Genomic DNA, 24,968 nt, shown 5'->3' with positions numbered 1-24,968 from the left:
AACGAGAAGCAGTCAGAAACACTGCCAGGAGGTTTATAGAGGAGACATGTCACACAGGAAACTTTCAAAGACAAAAAAAACATCCAGAATTCTTCATGCTTGGGATTAAAAGGAATACTTTGAAAAGTTGCTGGTTGCTTGAAGAAATACAAAATAAAAGATTCTTAGAGTCTTACCTTTAAAATTATAGCAACAAAGTAAGTTTTTCTAAATCCACAGTTTTAGAGGATAACCCCTTAAGTGATACTGATGGCAATAAAGTACTTTAATTGATACCGTTTCTTTTCCTACTTGCATCATGTTAATGGAAGCATTCAGATGCACAAAATCAAATTGTCTTCTCGTTATACACAATTTGAAATGTGTCAAATCAGAGAGAGTAAAAAAAGAAGCAGGATTTTTCTGATACGAGAAGTTCAGTCACACACCTTTCCTTTATTTCGGTGGTGCCCTCGGTCTCGTCGATGTCCATACGGATTTTGTACTTGACGTAGGGCGGGGGGAGGCTGGCGTTGGGCTGCAGGTTCTCAAACACCAACGCGGCCCAGTACGTCTCGTTCTCCAGGAGCTCCTGCGCTCTGCTCAACAGACGGCTCTCAGTGGGGACCGCCTCAAACTTATTGAGGTCCAAACACTGCCAACAGAGGTACCACAAATGACAGATTATGCAGGTTTTATACAAATCAACAGAAAAGGGGATAAAGCAGAGTTATGCACGGACTCCCTGACAGAATGGCAGATGGATATTTAGAGAAAAGCATCACTCAGACTAACAGAGATCCAAATTATGTGGCGCTGCCAGAGGGGGGGGGGACATGTTTTGGGCTTCAGTAGAGACAACAAATGAGATACAGCCTCGATCTGCAGACTCGTCCCGGCTTCATAAAAGGATAATGAGCAAGGCATTCTGGGAGGCAGTCTCACCTGACAGCTGTCCACACAGCCCGGCCGCTGCAACAGTTTTATCATCTCTCCCCCAGGACCCCCCCCCCTCTGAGCTATATCAAGCTGCAGCGGTAAACAAAATATCACAGCAGCAGCATCCCTCAGTTATAACGGTCACACAGTTTGGACAGAGCTGAGCGAAACATATGGATCATAATCCAGGCTGCAGGAGTTGGAAAAAATAACTTGTTGGTACTTATTTTCACTGATATCGCAATTGGGATATGACAATTTTTAGCATCTTTATTGTCATAACCATTGAGAGATATTCATGGTGTCATCATGGTGTGATTATTATAGAGAATCTGTACCAAACAAAGATATGTGTCTAGTTCGTAAAAAATTACTTCTGTAGGATGGGACTTTTCTATTGAAATCAGATGTGTTAACATATGTTGCCTGTTACTAAATATTACTATAGTGCAATGCAACCTTTTTATTATGTACTGTTAAGTCTGGCGCAATGATACATTTCATAATACAGGTGTAACAATTCAATATATAAAGTCTTATTTTAGGAAAACCTTTAGTGTATTAAAACCATCACAGTCCAGTAACATGCAACACCACAGCAATACTTTTTTAATCTTTCACTAATATTTGCATGTTTTTGAGACAGATATCATAAATATAATGTCACAATACTCAAAGGAATATATATTTTCCCAAAATAAAAATAAAAGCATTAGGGCCGTGTCATCTGCATCTAGAGAAGTATGAAGATGCTGCATTTACTAACCTTTATCAATCAATCAATGTTTATTTATATAGCCCAATATTTATTTTATGTCGATTTTTCATTTTTTTAAATTAAATAAATTCCACCATCTCAGTATCTTAACCCTTGGGTGATTGTGGCTGTTACGTAGTGCGGTTGTATTTCAATCGGAGGATTTTGTTAGGGTGTCACCTTGTGTGACAGCCTCTTCCTCTGTATGAATGGGTGTGACTTGTACATTGAGGAGTCTTAAAGGCTAGTAAATGTAGGGGCAGTTCAAAGAGAAGCAGCTTGTGATATAAAAGCAGAGGATTCTTCAGCCAATCAGAACATGGACTCAGATAGTTATTAAATTGCTAGTATGTATTAATTCAAGGACACACATTTCTCATTTCAGGCACCTATTAGCAACAGGCTAACCAGTATTGAACAAGTGTAGACACAGCACGCTATCTCTAAGGAGGCATTATTTGTCAGTAAGATTAGTGATGCATAAGAAAATGTTTCATTTGCTCTCTAGCAGAAACTTGTTTATATAAGGTGTCATGGCTTAATTTGCTGAACTATATTAGTGTTTCGCACGTAACCTTTACATCAGTAGTGCTGACAGTGTGTAATATTAATCCCTGGATTGGAAGACACTCTGTATTTCTGCAGATATGTTGACTTAGAGAAGAGGAAACACACAGTACAGGCTATATAATAATGTCACCGTTCTGGAGTCAGTTCTGAGCGATGCATTTTATATAAGTGCAGAAAAGAGATTTAATTAAGTTGGAACTTCATTGGGCGAGTGTGTTCAACCCAAGCTGCCATCTTACCTGCCTGTAGATTTATATTACAGCACGTGTGTGTATATGTGTACATGCACACACAGGGAGAAGAAGGGTTTCTGTGGAGACTGTGCCAGGGATCAATACATCACTGTTGTGTGTGTGTGTGTGTGTGTGTGTGTGTGTGTGTGTGTGTGTGTGTGTGTGTGTGTGTGCGTGTGTGCGTGCGTGTGCGTGTGTGTGTGTGTTCTCCTACAGACTCACTGGAGTCAGGCACATAACAATGTATTTTTTATGATGATCATGGAAGCTGTGTTGTTGTGACAGATGTTTCGACACTTTTCCAAGTCAAGGACATTAAACTTTAATGAGAATAACACCATAGCAGGAGATAAAAAAAAAAAACCTCCATGTCTTCTGGAATCTTGATTTCAGTTTTAACAGCAACAAAAGGCACAAAAAGCTCTGCGCTAAAGACGACAAGTTGCTGGTTTAGTTGGCTCATCTGGATGCTTTTTAAATAACCCATCAACTGAGGGGAAAAAGTAGATAAATTGGGATTTAAAAACGTATTTTGCCACTAAAAGAGAGCACTATAAAAAGAGAGCACTTTAAAAAGGTTACATTAACTTATTTGTAAAGCCAAATCCAACCAGAGAACTCACCTGGGTCATTTCAGGGAGCCAGGGAAAATATGAGTCGCCAATTTCCTCACCAGGGAGAATTATATTTAAAATGTCAGAGAAAAGGCTATTTTCTCATCTCTCCGATGCAGCAGGAGCATTTAATAAAAGCACAGAAGAAGAAAAAGACTCACGCCCAGGAAGTTGGAGAGCAGCTTCAGGATGTCGGTGGTGGCGTTGTAAACGTTTCTCCAGTCGTTGGGGGGCATGCCGGGGGGGCGGTCCTCCGGGGGCCCGTTGTACAGGAAGTTGGTGAGCTGCTTGGACGTCCACCCCGTGCTGTTGAGGCGCTGATCCAACACAGCGGCAAACACCGGATTCCCCAGCAACGCCTGATGTCAAAGAGATTTTTAATTGTGGTGAGAGCACGACAAGTTGTTTCAGAAGAGGAAGCATGGAGGTCAGCTGTGACAGTCATTCTGCTGCAGCGTTAATTAGAAGCGCTGAGATAGATGACACTGTGCTACAATTATTCCAGAAGTGCTCATGTACAGAATACAGTACAAATGTACAGTATGTTCAACCTGCAGGGATATATAGAGTGAGAACATGCATGCAAATAAAGTATGTTCATGAATAGGACCACACTAACTAAATAAAGTGTACATAACAGACATGATATTGCAATATGGAGTGAAGCAATAACCAAATTGCAGTAAGCACAGTACTTAGTAAAATAAAAATATGGAAAAATAATGCAGTGGAGTCCCGGCCTAATGTTTATTTTCTATATACTATTATAAAATATCTTTGTTTTTGTACATAATTTCTTCAATAAATAACATCAAGACCATTTTGATATCTTACTCTGATATTTCAAAACATATGGCAATTGCAAAATCATTCTAAATGACTGCAAAAAGTCATTATTTTCCAAATTGTGAATGCTAGCATTTCCTGTAGTGGATATATTTACAGTGTCTGTACCTTGCCTCACATTGATTACACTACCACAGATGTTGCCAATGTGTTTATACTGTAACCTCATGCTCTTTATCTACTATTTTGACTTTCTGGTTGGATGCAAACTGCATTTCATTATACTCTGTGCAATGACAATAAGGTTGAATCTAATCTAATCTATATAAACAATTAAAGAGTGATCACTAACCTCTCATTTGATAAGTAACCTATGCCTACTGAAATATACAGTTTTTTCTATTTTCCGATATAAAGTAAAGTGCGCTGTACCTCAGCAGGGATTTCCGGCCTCTAAAGTATGAAACTCTGAGATTGAGAAATATTCTGGCCCGGATGCTCAGTGGCATTTCAGTGTCAACACTTCGGATGGCATTATGCATATCCTCAGGACTGGGTGTCAAATTAGGAAATCTCTCAGCTGCATATGACCTTTAAAAAACTTCACAGTGGAAGCTACGTTAAGGACATGACCTGTCCAAAATATGTGTGTTTAAAGGTCTTTAAATCCATTTTTTCCCTGCAATGTTACATGGATTAATCAACCTACTGTATATATAGTATTGTTTGATTTTAGACATAGAGCCTGGGGTTAAACATAAACATTGATTGAAAGGAAATAAAGCGTGCATGTAGCATTAGCCTCAGTTGCCCTTCACGAGGATTGTTCACCTGCATCCAACCAAAGCCTGCTACATGATTGGTTGATTTGACTCTGACCAAAAAAAGACAAAAAAGGATCTGAAACTCTTGTCCTGTGGCTTCCAGATTCGGCTTTTAACTTGGGGTTGCTCTATACAAAAAGTATATCTTGATTACATTTGGTAAATCATTGACTTTAAACACTTTGTGTAAATTACTTCCTACTGTAAGTGCATAACAAAGGGAAAAAGTCCCTCTCTTGCCCTCCACAGAGAGCATATACTTGCATGTAATCAACGCCTGTGATTAGTCGATATTACTCGGACTACAAATGACACTAAAATCTCGTCCTGTTACCTACAGATTCTGCTTTTTATTTGCAGATATCTTATTTTTGGAAGCTTCAGCAGAATTGTTGGGACCTGAAGAATAAAACGACCCTCCCTGCCACCAGTGTAAAAGCACCTTCGTGTGTAAACAAGATGTAAAGGCACTCTCACGTTGTCTCTGCACACAGCATGTCCTTCTCTCCGGATCTCCTCGCTCAAACACAGTGTCTGTACTGCTGATGGTAATTGGTCCATCAATGTAAAATGTGTCTGCGACCTTGAGGAACCTCGGAAGATGACAAACCTGCGGAGCCACCAGCTCGGTGCAGAGATGTGCGGCGAGAGAGGGAGCGGGGAGAAAATGAAGACAAAGGAGGATTGCAGTCCCATTTGTGTAAAGGTTAGGGCGAGGGTAATGAATACCACGCTATATGGAGCTCCAGTGTGTGCTCCCTGCAGCTGCCTATAAGCTCATTTGGAGTGACACTGGAGTAATGTGAGTGTCAAGGAAATACGGCGAGAGGAAGGAGAGGAAAGGGAGGGAAGGGGGGAAGAGTCCATGTCCTCTACTTGTGTGGATAATCCTTTCTGCCAGGGTGGAAATTATCCTGCACTTATCCATAATTACCTCCCTCCCTCCGTTTCCATTCCTAACAGAAGGTGCGACAAATTGATATACACCACATGTGCATATTCTCACCTGCAGGAGAAAAACACCAGGTCGTTTTTAAAAGAAGCTGATCTTCTAGAGTTTGTTGTGTATTTAGAAGTTCAGCTTCAGAAAACACAGTGAGGGAGGATGTTTTAGAACAGGGGTGTCAAACTCAAATACACAGTGGGCCAAAATTTAAAAATCGGTACTAGTCGAGGGCCGGACTGGTTCAATGGTTATTGCAAAACTTATTGAAATGAACTTATTGCACATATTAAACCTGGAACTAACAAAGCTTAAATGATTGCCTATAAAAACAACATTAAACATTAAATAATCAGTTGCATTCATTGCTTATGGCTCTATCTGCAGTCATTTCTATGATTACCTTTTTCCAGAGGCCAACAACAGCTTCAAAAAAACAATTTCCCTCAAAGAAAAAACCAAACATGCCCTGTTGTCCCACAAAAGTGCAAGAGGAAACATCCATTGAAAGTCAGTTTGCTGCTCTGTGATGCTAGTTCAAGCCAGATACTTGGCATCTCATCTTGGGTGCAAGTTCATCAATGTTTGGGCTCAGGCTCTGAGCTGAGGAAATCCTCAGGATTGAGTGAAGGTGTGCGTGCAATATACCGGCAGGCCAGATCTAATAGTAATTAGAAATGATCCTGTGGGCCAAAATTAAATCCACCAAGGGCCTGATTTGGCCCCCGGGCCTTGAGTTTGACACATGTGTTTTAGAAGGTGCAGTCAAGTGTAGAGGAAACAGTGCCAATGAGCCACTGAGAAACCTCTGAGTCAGTTTTAAAAAAGAGGAATTATTTTACAAATCAAAGGGGAAATTATGCATTTCTGTCATAGCTATGTAATTGTCCAATAAATAATGCCTCCTAAAACCAGATATTCTTGTTTATACACCTTTTTGTATGTAAAGAAACAACTCACTAATGATATGTTGAAGTTATTTAGTGATCCATTTCCAGTTTAATGCTAAGCTAATGATCCTACATTTCTTTTAAAACCCACTTTTTTAGGGTTTCTTTTATTTGGAGCAGAAAGTACTAGACGTAAAATGTGCATGTTACATGTTTAACATTTCAAAATGATTAAAGAAGTTAGCTCGGAGTGCTTGAAACTCTGAGCAAAAAGCAACATTTTTCCCAAAATGTCGGATTCTACGATTTGTACGGCGCAGTTTTAATAAGTTTTGATTTCTTTCCTGCAGATTCCTGCTTATTATTCTCTGAACTTGTACCTAAAAATACAGAAAATAAAAAAAGATGATTAATGTGTGCTTATGTGATTAAAGACTCACCCGTAGTGTGTTGACTTGAGAGCTGTTCTGCAGGAAGTTGTAGAGCCGGGGCCCGACTTCCTCCCAGGACTCAGCGAGCTCTCTCAGCTGGGCCAAGGCGTTGAATGTGCTGTTTGCCTGAAACAAAAAACAATATTTAACAATAAATAATCTCACCTTCCTCTGAGTGAACACACACTGAGCCTCTTCTATAGGCTGAGAGTATCATCCCTGAGGAGCTCACTGTAACAACCCCCGCCCCATGCTGAGGAATGGGCTTATTTACCCCTGAACACTGACTTGTAAACAGTGTGTGTGTGAGATGATGTGAAGGGCCCCTGCTCCAGCACCGGGCCCCTCGCTGTGAGCATTTCTCTCCTTCTCATTATGCATTCTGAAAACAAATCCTCTCCACTGCCGGGTGTTTGTTTTGCTCCTGCAGTTATCAAAATGATGCTAATATCTTGGAGGAATGTCATGTCATGCAAATGCATTATATCCAGCACACAACAGGCTCCTGACTAACTATTGCACCGCTTTATTCTTATTTATTCACATGTACCACAGGTGGTAACTGACTGTGTGACATCCAGAGTTTGTATTATCGCACAGGAGGCTCTTCACACAATTACTGATCCTGTTTACAGAAGACTATTAGATATATCAACTCAACGGGAGAATGTGTTTTAGCTTTTCTAAATGTACTAATTTGAAGCATAAGCAGCCTGTCCACATATTTATCAGGTGCGAGTAAACTGGGACTCACTCCACCATCAGCTGCTAAAAACCTTCTTTAACCGTGATATTCACAATGAATCCTTCAATCCTAAGTGATATTTCTATATTACTTTTTTGTCTGTGAACATTTAAACTTCTCATAATTAATTAAATGCTTCTTACTGTATTTATACTTCATCTCTTTATTTTGTATTTTTAATTTCAATTTGTATACGAATATGTATAATTATTGTATTGCATTTTTCTTACATTCTTATGTTTATATAATTAATTTCATTTTATTTGATCTTTTATTGCACTTTTTACTTTTTAATTTTAATAGACATTGTTTGTTTTTTTATCCTTTTATTGCACATTTTACTCTAACTTCTTATATTCATATAAATGATTGTTCTTAAATTAAGCAACTGTCATGAAACCCAATTTCCCCCTGGGATAAAAAACCCATTCAAACTCTGATAAAGTAAGTGTGCCTGTCATTCTTTCATTATGAGTAATGTCTGGTACCTCTTTCACCAGGAGGTGTGCAGCGGGGGTGTCGGGGGTGTAGAGGACCTTCCCCTGCAGCAGCGGTCTGAAGGTGCTCCAGATGAAGCGCAGGCCAGGTGTTTCTTCCAGGGTCTCGACCAGCGTCTGACAGAAAGCGTCTGCAGGAGAAGAGAGGAAGAGAAAGTCAAGACACGGAAATATGTTTCAGAATCCTGCGTGCAAACTGCGAATTTGCAGAAGAAAACATGATCAATATTAAACATGAGGCTGAAATTCATGTGAGACCCCCTTACCATACTCCTTCTGAACCTTCTGAGCAAATATGAGCATAGAAAGAAATAAAACATGCATTTAATAACTTATTTATTACTAAACCAGACATTTATTTTACATAATTTAAAGACCTCGACCTTCTGTCTCCAGAAACATAATGTTACTAATTTGTTAAATAATATCTGTATCATCAAAGTGTGCATGTTTTTCCCACATCAGAAACACATCGCATGCATAAAGAGAATATGTTTAATAACTCACATGCAAGCATATTAACCAGACTTTATAACACCAATATTTATGCATCAACAACTCTCTACTTATATTAAATTGTACTTGTATGAGTTATTGTTGGTCCTCTGGTCCTTTGCAGACCATGTACATGCACACAAACCTATTGTTCACACACTACAGGAAAGGGAAAAGCAGAAAAAGCAGAATAGGCCCCAATAACATGCCATTGCTTCTATTTTTCAAGATTTGTTCCTGGTTTATAAATGGACCTCACTCTCATGAAGTGGACAGTTGCTGCCACCTCACTGCATTTCAGTTGATTTATTTACACAACATGTGGAAACAGGCCTAGAGTTCAGAGCTGAGGACAAGAGAGAAGTCAATGTGCTCAGCAGCTTTGGATCATTACTAATTTAACATATCTGCAGTGTTAATATTGCACGGTGCGTTCAGGGGACATAATCTCTGCACTGCGAGGATGCAGCCTGCAGTACTCAAGCTTGTTGAGGATATAGGATTCCTGCAGAGCGGTACTTCATCAGACAATTGATAGGTGCAGAGAGTCGTCTGCCAGTCAATACAACCGTCTGCTTCTTATCTCACTTTGTCATGACATCAGCACTTTCTATGTTTCCCTGTTAGACCACAACCCTCCTCCTCCTCCTCCTCCTCTCCCCACAGCCTCCATCGCCCCATCAGGGAGGTTTTAGTGGTCATTTTCACTGCAATTAAATGTTAGCCTCTCTGCCTCCAGGCCATTTTCCCAGGTGCTCCTGGGAGGTGTGTGTGTGTGTGTGTGTGTGTGTGCAGCTAATGGCCGGCCCTTAGTCTTAGTGTGGCCAGCTGTTCCCTGCACACACACTACACTGATGTCACTTCCTGTAGTCAGCACGCTGCTGTTTCTTAGATCTTTTGTGTTGAAGATTCAAGAAAACGCTTTTAATTTATTAGATAGTTGTAAACTGTAGCATGCATGTCAATCTTAATTGGACCTGCAATGTGGTGTACAGATAAATTGGGAAAAACATAATTAGAGAAAAAACCTGTTTTGAGATGATGCTAGTATTTTTTAGTTTCGCTCCGGCTTTTTTTTGGAAAAATATGGGACTTTTTACAAACAGAAATTATTTGGGTTCATATTTGGAGGATTTAGGAAAAAATTACACATGAAATTAATTGGAGATCATTTTATATTATGCATTTCAAATCATAAAGTTGGGGTTTACTTCCCAAACATAGTGACATCACTGTGTAACACTTGCGCTTCTATTGGCTAGTGCATACCGTGGTAGGCTAAGATAATCATTATCGACTTTACTAGTATACATTACATTACATGTAACTTGTTAGACGCTTTTATCCAAAGCGACTTACATACTCAATACTGTGGACAATCCCCACAGGAGCAATTTGGGGTGAAGTGTCTTGCCCAGGGACACAACGACATGCTGACTGCAGTGGGGTTTGAACCTGTGACCCCCTGATCCCAACATCAAGGCTCTATCCACTGCGCCACACGCCTCCCTTATATATATGTATATGTATACAGTGGAGTGGAGTGGAGGAAATATTTGAATCAGCTCCTATATGTATTTAAACCAAAACCGTTTTTTAATCGAATCATGATATACTGAAAGATTAACAACTTAAAAAAAAGAGTGTGCTACTTTATTTAATACAAAGTATTTGATTATGAGTGATTTTTTAAGAACCAAAATGCTCAGAGATGAAAAACTCTTCTCCATGATGGAGCATGAATATAGATAACACTCAAGCACTTGTATCCTGGGAGAGATATATCAGGTTTTAATATTGTGTGTGCTAAAGGGAGCATCAGATTACAGCAGTTTGAATCTCTACGGAGACGTGACGGAGAGTTATGCCTTTTTTTTTCAAAACGAGGGAACAAGAGAATCTGTTCTGTGCAGCGGCTTTAGCCACAGTCAAATAATTGTTTGGAGCCTCGAGTCAGCCCCCTCAACTTACCTGCAAATGTAATCAATTTGAGTTGCACCCTGGAGACGGGCTCAATTCAGCATCACGGCGACACACACTCACACAGTCACATTTGCACACACACAGAAAAGGATATTACTCGAGGTTCACGATACTCATATTTCAGGTATTTCATGCAAGACAGACACACATTTATATGAGAATGACATGTCAGTCTGAATCGAAGTACCACACGAATCAAATCGAGCAATTTCCTACAAGACCTACAAATCAAGTGCTGTCGGCAGCATTCCTGAACAAAGTCAAATAAAGTTGAATAAATGTCAGCGAAGTCCCTCTCAGGAGACGGAGAGGCGCTCTGACATTTCTCTCTGCTCCACACTCAGGTATCTGCCTCAGTGTGTATTACAGGGAGTGCTTAAACCAGAAATAAAGGATACCCATTACTAATTATTTAAAGAGACGCCCGGGGGCTAATCCTCAGAGAATGACAGCACGAGTCTCGAGATAATTAGTTATGAACAATGTCAGGGAGAATCACACGGGGGAAAGTAGGACGGATGAAAGAGGAAAGCTTATTTTGACAGAACTTGATGTTTAAATCACTTTCAATCAAGAAGTCTGCAGCAAACAAAGATAACGTTTTACTTCAGTGCTACATGCATAGCTACAGCGACTTAAGTGACAACATGAGCTAACCCACTAATCTTAAGATCTAATTTCTCGGACATGTGTATAAATGTAAGTCTGTGCTGTTGCAGAGACTTGTTATTGCCGTGCACATGTGTTCAAAGTTAAAGTTCCTGCAGTGGATGAACAGTTATTTCTGTTTTTGGATAACGACGCAGACTTTGCTGTCAGCCATTAATTGGGACGGGAACATTGCTGAGCCATTAACTAAACTCAGTGTTGGCCTTTATGGTCGCTCCTCTACTATTCCTCCGAGTGTGCTTTCACACACAAAAAGCAGTTGTAATTGGCCATTATGCAGACACGCTGCATACTCCAGATTCATTTAACTGTATACAGACTGGCAGAAGGAAATGGCACGGCGTATCCACAGCAGCCATTAGCATGCTAACAGAGACGTTAGTGCTTATTCTGTACGGAGGACACAGTGTTTGTGCTAATTGTGGCTGGCACAAGCATGCAATTCCACTTTGCTGTGTTCACGTTATTCCCCGGGAATATAAGCTGCTTATTAAAATCTAATTTTGTGCAGTTGTCTCCAAAGAACAGACATTTAATGAAACAGGAACACACGGTCTCTAATGAGCTCAAGGCTGCAGGAAGATGCACTGAAGATCTGAAAATAAAAATATTTTATGGATTTTCAAAGCATCCCCACCAACACCTACAACAACTCTGATACTTTTATTTTACTCTGACTTTTTAAAATGAAATCTGCTTGACTATTTATTCCCTAGTATGTGCATTATGTGCACCAATACAGCATCAACATGAATTGTATTTATTTATATTAAACTGAATAGATTACAATTAGAGTATGTCTTGATACATGTGTTCTAAGTTTTCATTTTCATAGTAGGTTAACAACAAAAAAACATTCAATAAATTAATTTTATAAATAATAATATGTAATTAATGAACATTTATTTGAATAGAGGATACTACTTAACCTATAAATCATATATGCATTGTGCTGGCACTTTTACACCAAACTATAATTATTTAGTTTAATTGAAATGGTTGCATCCCTAATCCCATGTTTACAGGTTTATACAGTGCATCTGTTCAGGAGAATGGGAGAGAAATGGAGACAGCTGCAGGACAGTTTAAAGTATTACTGAACTTTATGCGAGTAAAATTGCTGGATGGAGTAAATACAAATTCAGAAGTCAATAAAGTGTTTTAGTGACACCATCTGTCCTCTGAGGGGAGTTTGGGTTACCATATGTTCTTATTTTCATACATAACATCCAATGGATAAGTTGTTCTGGAATACTTCAAATATATGGGGTGCCCAGCTTTTAGATGAAATGAGAGGATCTGATTTGATTGGGTGTGACTGAAGCCAGCCCAGTTAACGTGTTCCTCATCAGAGCCGGTTAGTGTGCAGCTCAGCGCCAACAGTGCCACAGGTGTGTGTGTGTGTGTGTGTTCCTGCATGACGCGTCACAGCTGACTGAGCCATGCAACACAGATTCATCAAAACACAACCCATTGTGTGTTTCCTTACCCACAAGCACACTTTTATAAGGGATTACAGGGGTCTCCATCAAATAAAATGAGTATTTTATTAAATATACAACCTATCTAACCCACAGAAATGCAGAAAAACTTTAATTTCACTTCAATATGGCGGCATATTACAGCCATTCTAGGCCAATTTAAGATTGATAGCCAGCTCGGGGGGGTTATTCCAAGAAGAAATCCCATTTTAAGTCTTCATTTTACAAGAAACAAACTTTATATATTTGAGATTGACAAGAGAGTGTGATGCAATCTTCTATATTGTAAGCACGTGGTTTCTTGACAAAACATTGTTTTCTTGTTTTACTGGTTGCAAAAACAAGTCTTGCCTACCATGACTGCATACAGAAACATGATTAAGACATGATTACAGTGTGACACTTTTATGAAGCGGTTTCCTGAAGCACTCACCAGAGCTGTTTCCCGCAGCAATGGAGACTGGCTCCTTGCTGTCCGTCAGTGGAGGTGAGCTGCGGCTCATATTGACGTCAGGCTGCTTTCCACACAGGAGCATATTGATGCTGCCCATCATGTCTGCTCGGAAATCCAATGCACTGGCAGCCTGGAAGATCATGGAGCTCTGCAGCCTAGCCACCTAGAGACAAGAGTTAGAAAGTTAGAAAATACAGGGAAAAAGCCACATCATGGTAGAGTTTAAAATATGGATTCCTGTCAGGTGTAGGGACACTTACCTCCTCAAACACTGGTAATGCATCTCGAGTGGTTTTCCCCAACAGGGAGGCGGTGTCTGCTGCATTCAGATCCAGAGCTGCAGGCACCTGAAGGAGGGAAACCACTCAATACAGGAGCTCCAAAAAGGAAATATCCAAGGCATTCAGGAATGGTTGACATTTTGAAAATGTTTCCTTTCTTATTTCCTGAGTTGTACAGCCAAGATTTACTGTTCAAATATCCACATTAATTCACGTTTTTTAATTTCCTGAGATCACCTGTGGCGTCCTAACCTTAGCCTCTCACTGGGACAGATCTAGACGGAGACATTATACGACAGCGCTAATGTGTGCATACCAAATGTAAATTGTGTTTTAACATGGTCATCCCTGGCTCTGGTTAATAAAAACTGCATTAAGTGTCGCTGTGTGTCACTGTGACATTCTGCAGGTACACAGTACGCGTCCAATTACAGGAACCGAATGGCGTGCCCTTTTAACAGCCGTCGTTTTTATGCATCAGGAAAAGGGTTGAACTAGAAGCGGATGCACTTACAGGAAATGAAATGACACTTGGAAAACACATGTAAAGAGGAGCAGAGGGTTCTCAGAAAAAGTCATCCATAAACGGAGGTATATATTTTACCGTTCAAACTCTCCTTTGCGTTTGTTTTGATAGTTGTTCGTAGTAATATTTGTTGAGTTAATAAGGAGATTAAAGCCAGACAAAGAAAACACACCTTGACATTTGATTGACCTTTCCTACCCGTGCATTGTGTTCCTGAAATGATTTCCAGAAACACAAACAGAGTCGTGGCGGTGATAAACCCTGACTTCCTCTCTTGTCCTTTCCTTTATGTTTCTGTCACTATCACAATCACTCAGCAGCGTCGGGCTTTAAGTGTGAAGCCTTGATGTTCCCTTCCATCCATTTGCACACGGCGCTGAAGAGCCTCCCCCCATATCTTGTCTGAGCATTTTTTTATTCCTCTCCGAAAATGCCTGCGGGCTTAAATTGTTCAAATGCTCTCCCCTACCAACTTCCTGCCTTATCACTTATTTATTGGATTTGCTGTCCCATATATTTCCTCTCAGAGACAAACTCAAAGAAGAGTGCAGGCTTTCATCATCCCAAAGGGAAGCCGCAGATTTAAAAGAACTCAACAAAACATTGGTACTTATAAATAATTCCCTCCTGATTGAAATCACTGGAAGAAACAGCGGTGCACGTGACAATGACAAATGTAAAAGCTATGTACAGAAAGTTATTTATCAGTCACAATGAAAATGCATTTAAGATAATGGAGCAGCAATGAAATGTAGGTTTTTTCCTGACAGGGGATGCTTAGCAGCTTTTTACTTTGAAAATATTTCTTCATGTCTCTTAAGTCACAGAGCCTGACAAGCACAATGTAACTTTAAAATTGGTTACTCAATTGTCTGGCACAGAAAATCATTGTCTTTGAAATTCAATTTACTGCAGGCCAAGCGAGACGTATACTTAGAACAGACAACGTTCCCCAAATAATTGTAAACTGTATTAAGCTGCGGAGTCTCATTTTACAGGACGTAACTGATGGAATATCCATGCTGGAAATTACCTCTGTGCAGCCGTGTTTACTCCTATTACTCATCTCTCAATTTAGAATATATCTCATAACTCCGGCAGAGAGATCAGTGCATATTGTAGCAAACAAATATTACAGACAATATCACAGTGAATCATTTAAGACCTTTCTATCAATGTAAAGGCAGACTGGCTAGCTGAAGCTTGAAGATTCAAATGTTTTGATCAACCCTGAACAAAGGTCATGATAGTTTAGGAATAAAACTGCATCACAAATAACAGTAAAAAGGTATAATAGTGGTTTTCAAAACACGTCACACGTGCTTCTATTGGATAGCTTAGAGTTTAGCTCATTTGAACCCAATGCACAAGCACTTTGTTTATTTGAGTTTTGAGTTGTTATCTTTATGGTTTATTGTATTTATTGAAAGTCGCTTCGGATAAAAGCGATTGTGAAATGGAATGGAAGCTGACAGTGGATCATGAGGCTAGATATACTGTATATTAGATGTGGGTGACCTTGCTGAGCAGGAATTAGGTCTTTCCAAGTGCAGACATTGAGGCCGGAATTGTGAACAGTGTCCCCAATTAATGTTAACACCGCTCCCAAATGAATTCACTCTCCAAAAAAGGAGACTAATTGTGTCCCGGTCACTATTAAAGCTCCTCCAGATCTCAGAGCTGTGACTTGTTGATGTGTTCTCACCTCTGAGAAAACTTTCCTCCCGTCCAGGTTTGTCAGCAGAACTCTCTGAGCGTTGAGCAGCTGCTGAGGATCGAGGAAGCAGCTGACATTTTGGAAAGTCTCCTTCTCTGACGCGGTGCTAAACTGGATGTACTCGTCTAGATCTGTCCCCTCACACAGGACGCTCTGCAGGTCGCCGGGCCGCGGGGTGCTCATCATCTGAAAAATAAATACAAAATCTCAGAACTTAGCATTGGATCATATTCTATTTAATCATGTGTTGTGTCCTAGCATGCAAGATAGAATATAAATCAATCTTTTGACTTTATCAGCCTCTAATAAATACTGACATACAAGACAAACTTTTAGAACGACACACACAGACGAGGAACTTTTACTTCCCGTGCACACGCTACATCTTGAAGCAGCATGGATCTTTTCATCAGTGCACATTGTATTTGAGCATCCTTATCGATGTCAGAGAAACATAATTACCTTCCTGCAGCTCATCTGATATCACTCTGTACATACCCTGCATCAATTGGGGAGCGTTAAGAGACAAGACACTCTTATTGCTGTTAAGACTTCATTTCATTCCAAATTACCTACTGAAGTCATCTTCAAACAACCTTTTTTTATCAAGCAGAAGCTCCAGTCTGCTTTGATTATAACCCGTCAAGACAAGCAGTCCCACAGGCAGCGCTTCTTGGCCGGGACGTTTTAAACGCTCAAACACAAATCTCCTGGCACATTTGGGCTTTTGAACATTTTGGTAAATGATGTTATTTACGCGAGGAGGTGGCAAATCATGTTTCAAAGCAGCTGGGATTCTTATCGGAGGCTGTTTGCAGGCAGTGTAACGAGATGATACTCACTGGGTTGAGTTTAATCTGAGCGTTCAGGAGGCTTTGGACGACTGATGGAGGCACCGACAAGTCCTCTTCCAGATGAGCGGAGAAGGTTTCATTGTCTCTGAGAAGACTCTTCAGGATCACTGGCCGAGCTGAAACAAAGATGGAGAATTGTGACTTTTACAGAAATGCACTTTCTGAAACAACAGCAGTGTTCTTGTTTTTTCTTAAATTTTGACTGTATGATATACTATGCATTTCTTTATTAAATACATGTAAACATATTTTTAATTGCCGTTAAGTTGATGCTGTACGGTTAAAATGTGCTGCCATTTGTGTGTCACATGAAATAGCTTGTTCTCAATTAACTCAGGGTACACGGATTTGAGTCCTAGCAGAAGTTAAAAAGTGTTATATTTCAGAGTTTTTTTAAACACAGCATTATTTTGATAGTTGCATCCATGTTTTAGCTCCTCACTCGCCATCTGGACTGCAGATATTCTGCAGCCTGCAGCCTTTATGTCTCTGCCTCCCTTCTTTGTCTATTCTCCTGCATTTGACTTCCACAATACTGTTCACAAATAAGCATGTGTGTGTCATTTGCCTTAATGGACATCTGTCAACGATGGAAGAGAGAGTGTCTGTGGAGCTAATAGGACGGCAGGATTTATTCTGAAATGAAAACATTAAAAGTCTGTGTCTTCAGGATCACTGCAGTGCAGCTGCCCAGCAATGTTATCCTAACTGAAAGAAACAAAGGCCAAACTCATGGAAATGAACACTCTTCATGCATGCACGTTATGGAAATATAGTGTTTTGTTTTACATGTTGCTTTGCAGTCGCATGCAATTGAGTTTGAATGATGCTTTCTGTTAATTAAATCCTTGGTTGGTGAAATACTGTTGAATACTCGAGCTGAACGAGAGTAAGAGAAGACAATTTGCTGCTAAACATGCTGCTGATTGTTAAACACACATGTTCTCCTGATTAGCTGCACACGTATAGACTGCTCATTGAGAAGTGCACGCTCTGCATCTCCTCAACATGTGTGTTCTGCTCTCCGAGACTCACAAAGAGATGCTGGAGGGGTTACATAATTGAATTAGATCAGCACTTTTGCAAGTGTAACACATGCAAGGTAGTCAATTATCAGGATGTGGGAGGATGTGATACTGGGTGACTCAGAGTTCAATGAGGATACATGTTTGTTAAAAACAACAATCATTCAGCATTGTGTGGAATGAATGATGTGGTTTGTGTTATAATAGCCTTAAAGCAGCAGGAGCATGAGGTGAGATCCGGCAGGAGGAACATGCTGTTTCTGATTGAAGTGACCACCTCAGTCTTTCAATCAACCTTTGGTAAAAATAAAAAAGGGACGACAACATCACCTCTAGCTTCAGTTTTTTTGATAGCACTCAGTCTCATTCTTGTTAATGACCTTTCTGCTCTCAGCCAATCCCGTTAATTATGCCCGTGCTCAGATCTCTGATGGATTTAATCTTGTATATTACAAGCCGGCGACCCCGAAATGCAAATGGCCCCCGAGCCGTTTGTTGAACAGCAGTCCCCCTCCCGCCTTTGTGTTTTTGCAAATGAGGTGGCGTATGAAAATCTGAATATCATCAGGCTAAATGAGCCTAATGCAAAGCAGCAACTTATCAAGACAAACGATGTGTCAGTCTGCAAGGCAAATTGCATCATAAATAATCACGCGCCATTGTTTTTGAGGGATAAAGGGGAATAACAAATCCTGAGACTTGTCATCACCATGAAGGGGATACTTTCCCTGATGGAGAGGACGTAACAAAGACGCAGCACACAGATTGTTGCTGAGGAAGAGTATTTTTAAACATAGTATTTTTTCTTACAGTGGCAATAAAACTTGTACATGAAGAAGAGTCATTTCCATGATTGTGTTTGAGTGCTGCCAATAAGGATTACCTCAAAGTCTAACGGGGTGTTTTGTCCCCTGGATTATATACATGGTTTTATATGTGTACAATTATCATAAAACGTTTGCAAATGTAAGGCCTTTGTAAGATTATCTAAATGGAAATCTTGGACTTTGTGATGGCTACAGACATGCGTTTCCGTGGTCGTTTGGGAAGGTTACTTCCTGGTACAGCAAAAGGCGTGGCTGAGGGCTGAGGACTCCTATATACTCGATCCAATTTGGGACAAACCATGTGCTTCCAATCCTTTTGTATTCTGTTCCTCTTAACTACCTATTTTCTTCTACTTGGTTTGGCTTAGCCACTATACATATTCCATTTTGCGTCATTCTGGCAGGTCGGTTTGTTCAGTCAACACCTGTTTAATCGCTGTTATATTTCTTAGTGTTTTTTTCTGATGACCTCTTTTATAGGCCTATGATTCTTGTTTTTAATTGGTACAAATAAAAAACCCATTTCCTTTAAACAACTCCTGTGTCCTGTATGCCTACTGCAAATGTAAGTCCTTTCATCAGTGGGTTAAAGGCTCAGTCACCATTGTATTTCCATTTGTGGCGGAAGTGATTTAAAATACTTGTTCATTTTAATATACTTTGCACATTTCTCGTCAAAGCTACCTCTTTATAAATCTGCACAGCTATCCACTTTCGAACCCAATACTGCACACAATTGTTTTCCATTTATTTTGTCATATTTTACCATTTATTTTCTCTTTCTGTGTCTATGTATGCATTATGCACACCAAAGCACATCCCTGTACTGTATGTGAATCCCATATGGGAATAAACCTGTCTCTGATTATGACTTATACTCTAACCTAGTTTTTTTCATATAGAGTGCCATTGTAAGGTCTCTACATTAAGACCTTGGTGTTCTTACCCTTGGCAGCGTTGGTCTGGGACAGGACGGAGTCCCACTGCTCCAGGTCGTCTGCCAGCAGCAGAGCCTTGCTGAGAATAGATCTGTTCACCACCAGCGTCTGCAGCTCCACTAACATCCCAGCAACTCTGCATAAAACACCAGAAACTGATCAGAAACAACAACCATCATATTCTGTTTGCTCCTCATGTGCAGCTTGTGCGTACATGGAGTTGTTGAAGTTGTTGACTTGTCCCGGTGTCTCCCCCGGGGTGGGGGAGTTCAGACAGGGGTTGTTGATGTTGCACATCATCCCCTGCAGCCAGGGCAGCACGCCGGCCGAGGGCATGGCTTTGTTTGGGTAGTGACCTGCAGGAAGACATGGTTTGTATTATTATATTCTCCTGAATATCACAAATTCACAATATGGACTAGTGCAATATTCCAATATGCCCAGTATTTGTTAAAGGCTAATGATGTGTTTCAATATCATTTTGAAGTAGTTATGTGAAGCTGCAGAGAAATTGTTTTTGTACAGACTTAGACACATATTTTATTTGTACAGATCCCCTCAAAAGAAAATTATGATTAAAAATGTATCAATCCCTTGAATATTATGAATCACATCAATTTGCAAAGTCATTAGTAATAACATAGTAATACAAGCATTAGCTTTGAGTTATTATGCAAGCACACATCCCAACTAAGAGGTTTTGCATACTTACATTGTCCTTTAAACACAGGCTTGTTGGTGGAGCGCACCCCAACCAGGATGAAGAAGAGGAAAAGAGGCCAGATCACTTCCACCACCAGACGCACCTGCATGCATGAGAATAGAGAAAAGCGCTCTTATTTTCATAATTTGTTTATGGAATACATGAGTGGAACATATCATGGCTCACAGCATTTGCATTGTATATTCCTAAAAATGCGACATCATGCAGCAGCGTGACAAACACTGATAAAGTCAAAGCAAAGGAGATTGGACCATGAGTGTTAGACGCTGTGTATCCATGAGATTTTGCTGCACAAGCTCTATTCTATATGTTTTTACTCCAGCTCTTCCTGGATTGATTGAGAAACTGTCAGTGTCTCCGGCAGCAGAAGCTATCACATCTAATCTTCTCCCGGATGAAGAGCACATAGCACCTCTTCTTCACTTTAACACAACCACTTCCACACCTTTAGGCAGCATGTGACATGGTAGCTTTGTATTTCCTCCTCAGGGGAAATGTGTGAAGAGAAAGCACAATTTAATGACCTCTTTGTTGAAATCCTGCAGCTTTGATGGATGCTCTGGAGACAAAGCACCAAGAGTTGGGAGGGTTAAGCATTTATTTGAATCAGGTATTCCAGGTTCACTGGACTACTTATCCGTCACTGTGGAAACAGTTTCTTTATGCAAGAGTCGAGGGCAAACTAGCAATTGTACATTTCATAATTCAGTGGGAGAAAATATCTAGCAGGAGGACAAAGCTGCAGCTACTCCTGCCTTCACTTTTTGTAACCTTTCAGACTTTTATGCCCCCCCGACACCTCCCTACAAGTCAAGCACGCTAACCTGGGCTGACCGTCTCCTCGTGCACGCTCTCTACAATCCCCTGCGCCGTCCTGTCCAGCAGGAAGCAGCTACACTGTCTTCATAATTAAAGAGGAGGTGAGAAAATACAATAACACGTATGGCTTAAAATACTACAGCTCCATGGCAACGTTATAAATTACAGTTACTGCAGCACAAGAGGGATTTTATTCAGTTTAACGTGCATTAAGCCTTAGTATTAAAATGGTGTCATTGCATTCCAACTGCAAAAAATTACTTTTCAACTATTTCAAAGAAAGCAGATAGAGAATTTCAAATTGCAAGTCCTTTAATTCCCTGCAGTGTGTGTGTGTGTGTGTGTGTGTGTGTGTGTGTGTGTGTGTGTGTGTGTGTGTGTGTGTGTGTGTGTGTGTGTGTGTGTGCGTGCGTGTGCGTGCGTGTGCGTGTGCGTGTTCGTGTGTGTGAGGATATGTAGTTCTGCTGAGGGTGAATTATCATAATGTATTCCATGGGAAAGGCATGGAGAGGGAACACAGCGATCATGGGGACTTTCTCAGACTGCCTCCCCAGGCGTCTGCCATCGGACACAAGCTTCCTTTATGAATAGATAATCTCCTCCTATGAAATTATGTGAAATACTGGACCATAAAATCAGTTTCATGCCTGTTATAAAATCTTAAAATGCCTGCTGAGGCATTCATATAATTGGTCATTAACCTCCACAAGCCCTCCACAAGCTCCATTGTCCTTGTAACTCCCACTGGTTTTGTCTAATACCGATATTTCATGTCGACGTCGTCCAAATATTCTACATTCAGAGCACATTAACTCCACTGTCCTCTCACATAGTCTCCCTGTTCCTTCTGCTAGTTGATCAAATTAACAAGGAGAATATTTCCCAGATACAAAGTTCTGAAATAGCAAAAGACTTTGCACTGAGTCCTTCCTAGAAACTTTGATGAAAGCAGATTTTGTTGTGAAGGTGTCTTTTGTTCGCTGCCAGTGGGCGGATGCTCCTGCTGTAAATCAAACACACACTGCAGCTCTTTGTAGCAGACACACACATAACGAGACTCAGCGACAACTTGTTGAAATGCAGCAGTGACACATCTTCCCCAGCATGGGACCTCATGTCCAGCGTGAGTGGGGGGGCAAAGATTGCAATAAAGCCATATATATCACCATATTGTGTATCACCAGCAATGGATTATGGGAGACTTGAGCTCAAAAGCAGAGTTAGGATATCATTTGCAAAGTTTTCTCTTTCCATCAATGACGTTTGCATAGGCTTGCATTCATAAAAAGGCACTGCTAGTATTAATGTTTAAGCTTTAAAAGTAAATTGACATAGTTTAAAAGTGTTTTAGAAAATCCATGATATTATCTACAATTATATACAGCATGTTGTATACATTTATACTCCAACTTCCTTTGTTTATATTAATATTTTCATTCTTATTGTCATCTTTTATTGCACATTTTGATTTCAACTTCTTATGCTTACATAATTATTTCATTATATTTTATTGCAGACTTACTTTAACTTCTTATTTGAATGTCTTAATTATATATTGTATGTTATTAGTTAATCTTTTGAATGCACACTTTTAACCTTAACTTCTTATATTTAAATACTTTTTCATTTGAAGCATTTACTAAGTTTTCTGATGCTTAAATAAAAAAAGTCCCAAATAATCCAAAGATGAGACGCTAACCTGAACTATAAGAGGCTAAGTGTGCATAACTAAAATGTGTAAGTGCTTGCTTAGGCTGCAGATATTGTAAACCTGAAATATTATAAATATAAATACAGTTAAAGCACTTAACACAGTGGAAGGCAGTCAGATTGACTTTTGTATGCACATAAAGCTGGTGAAGCAAGAGCACTGAAAGCAGTGAAAATGATGGTAAGAAAAAGTTTATCTGAAGTTTAGTGGTGGGATAGTTGATGTTTGCACTGTCAGTGTCAGTTTGTGTGTGAGGTATACACAAGTGTCACTCACAACTGTGTAAAAATCACAGGTGCAAATTTGATATGATAGGAATCCTTGAAGCACTTCAAGACAATTGAATTAACAGTTTGCATGTTAGCCATTTAAGTTGTTGGAGCAACATATGCACTAAACAAGTTTAAATGATGAAAGCTGAACAGAAAGTGAGTTCAAGGTTCAAGGTTCTTTATTGTCAAACTGACATAGCTACAGAGTAATTATGTCGTTGAAAATCTTATGTCACAGGCTTCTCCAACAATGCAACAGAGTTGAAGTTTGCACCATCAGTGTCAGTTGAATAATCTTTTAATTGTCTGCTATGATTTTTGTAAACTCTGCACATTCAGCAAACATTTCTGAGTTGTGGCAGTGCCATGGAGTTTGTAAGAGGAGACAGTGTTTGCCCTTCAAACAAAGCGTTTCAACATCTGTCATCCCTCCCTATTCCTTCTATTAGTCCACACTGGCTCTGTTGGAGCAGGAAGTCAGGCCATGTGACATAATGTGCAGCAGAGACAGATCTGCTCAAATTGAAGGTGACACGTGGAATTGGTGTGCATTAAGGAGAGATTGTTCTCTGAAGGCAGCTTACTGCTATAGGAGGCTGTTTTGTAGTAAATCCCTGCACTCATGAATAACTTGATAACACTGACCACACTGAGCAGACATATATATATTTATATATCAATACACACACACACACATTGATTTGCAGAGCGTACCTTTTGTCTCTTCCGCAGAGTGAAGTTCTTCCACAGCAGCAGAGTGAACTGCGTCAGGAGACCCATTACAGCTTATCCTGGCAATATCCTGCCAAAGCGTCGCTATGGCAACTGGCCCACTTAATAAACCCTGCAGGGAATAAAAGGCAGAGTTTGGTTTTTTAATACAGAAGGAGCAATGCATCTTGGGGGAGTGCCACTAATCATTCACTTCCCTGGGCCTCGGGGCTCTCGGTGCAGCACCTGTTCCAAGAATTATTATCACCTCCACTCAGCGAGGCTCATGCGCACGCTCCCTGTGTGCACCTATTAAAGAGCGCTTGCTTGTTTTACTTAATGTACTGCATATTACATTATTAGGCCAAAAACTAAATATATATAATTTTCCTCTTAAAGGGGCGTCACGCACTACACATCCTCTTTTAATTAATCAGCCTTTTTGTGGTGATAGAGTAAAGCAAAAGACAGACCTCACTGTTCATATGGACCAGAGATAGTTGTAAAATCTTTATTGCAGATTTTATAAGCCACTGAGCACTGATTACACAGACAATAAACAAATAGATCTGCTGTGGCACTTTTACACTGCTACATCAAGTATGACCTTTATTAAAAACTGACTCTGAATACAGTTAGTGAGCTCTGTTCATTACTGCGTTACTGAGTCTTAGCGAGTTTCAAGAGATGAAGTGTCCTCTCTCTCTCTGTGAATTACCCACTATGGTTGTAATCATTGATGTGTTCATCAGATTCATGCAACTTTAGACAACGTAGTATAACAAAAGACAAAAAATAGACCATAAAAGTGCATTTTCTAAAAGCTAAAATAATAATTCAGATAGTTAGGGGTTAGTTTGGTTAAATGGTGAGTTCACATCGGACGCAAAGAGTTATTCGCGCAGCTCGATTACATGTAAAGTTAAAGGGGCCCTATTCTGCTCATGTTCAAGTTGATATTAGTATTTAGTGCCTCTACTGTGACATGTCTTCATGCTTTAATGTTCAGAAAGCTAGTTATTTTTCGCATACTTCCTGTGCTGCAGCACCTTGTTCACCCTCTGTCTGAAACCAGATCCTATTCTGTTTAGCCTGCAGACCCACTTGGAAAAGCGTTAATTCATGGCTTTTCCAATCTGTATTGGTATGATGTTAATTCAGCATCATTATTGATACGTGCATTACAATTAAATCTTGGCAAAATGTTAACTTTGTTGGTTGTTGATATCTCGCCAGTGTGTCTAATTCAAGTGACGTGAGTAAACACGTGAAA

General features: G+C 40.0%; 1 protein-coding gene across 1 annotated transcript in view; it reads right to left on the bottom strand.

The window, feature by feature from the left end:
* The window catches only part of LOC117487904 (phospholipid-transporting ATPase ABCA1-like), a 129,215-nt gene that overhangs the window by 97,919 nt on the left and 6,328 nt on the right, over positions 1-24,968 (bottom strand). The window contains exons 2-13 of the mRNA XM_034136666.1: positions 23,699-23,828; positions 20,171-20,264; positions 19,673-19,814; positions 19,467-19,594; positions 16,657-16,784; positions 15,803-16,000; positions 13,551-13,637; positions 13,270-13,453; positions 8,200-8,339; positions 6,976-7,092; positions 3,254-3,451; positions 429-634 (exon numbers count right to left, since the gene is read on the bottom strand). Of these exons, the coding sequence (XP_033992557.1) occupies positions 429-634; positions 3,254-3,451; positions 6,976-7,092; positions 8,200-8,339; positions 13,270-13,453; positions 13,551-13,637; positions 15,803-16,000; positions 16,657-16,784; positions 19,467-19,594; positions 19,673-19,814; positions 20,171-20,264; positions 23,699-23,764 (1,688 nt within the window). The 5' untranslated portion in view covers positions 23,765-23,828. The remainder of the gene's footprint in view (positions 1-428; positions 635-3,253; positions 3,452-6,975; positions 7,093-8,199; positions 8,340-13,269; positions 13,454-13,550; positions 13,638-15,802; positions 16,001-16,656; positions 16,785-19,466; positions 19,595-19,672; positions 19,815-20,170; positions 20,265-23,698; positions 23,829-24,968) is intronic.

This window comes from Trematomus bernacchii, unplaced genomic scaffold (assembly GCF_902827165.1).
Source record: "Trematomus bernacchii unplaced genomic scaffold, fTreBer1.1, whole genome shotgun sequence".
NCBI lineage: Eukaryota > Metazoa > Chordata > Actinopteri > Perciformes > Nototheniidae > Trematomus > Trematomus bernacchii.
Note: the sequence above shows the minus strand (reverse complement) of the source record. Positions and strands in the feature narration are given on the sequence as shown.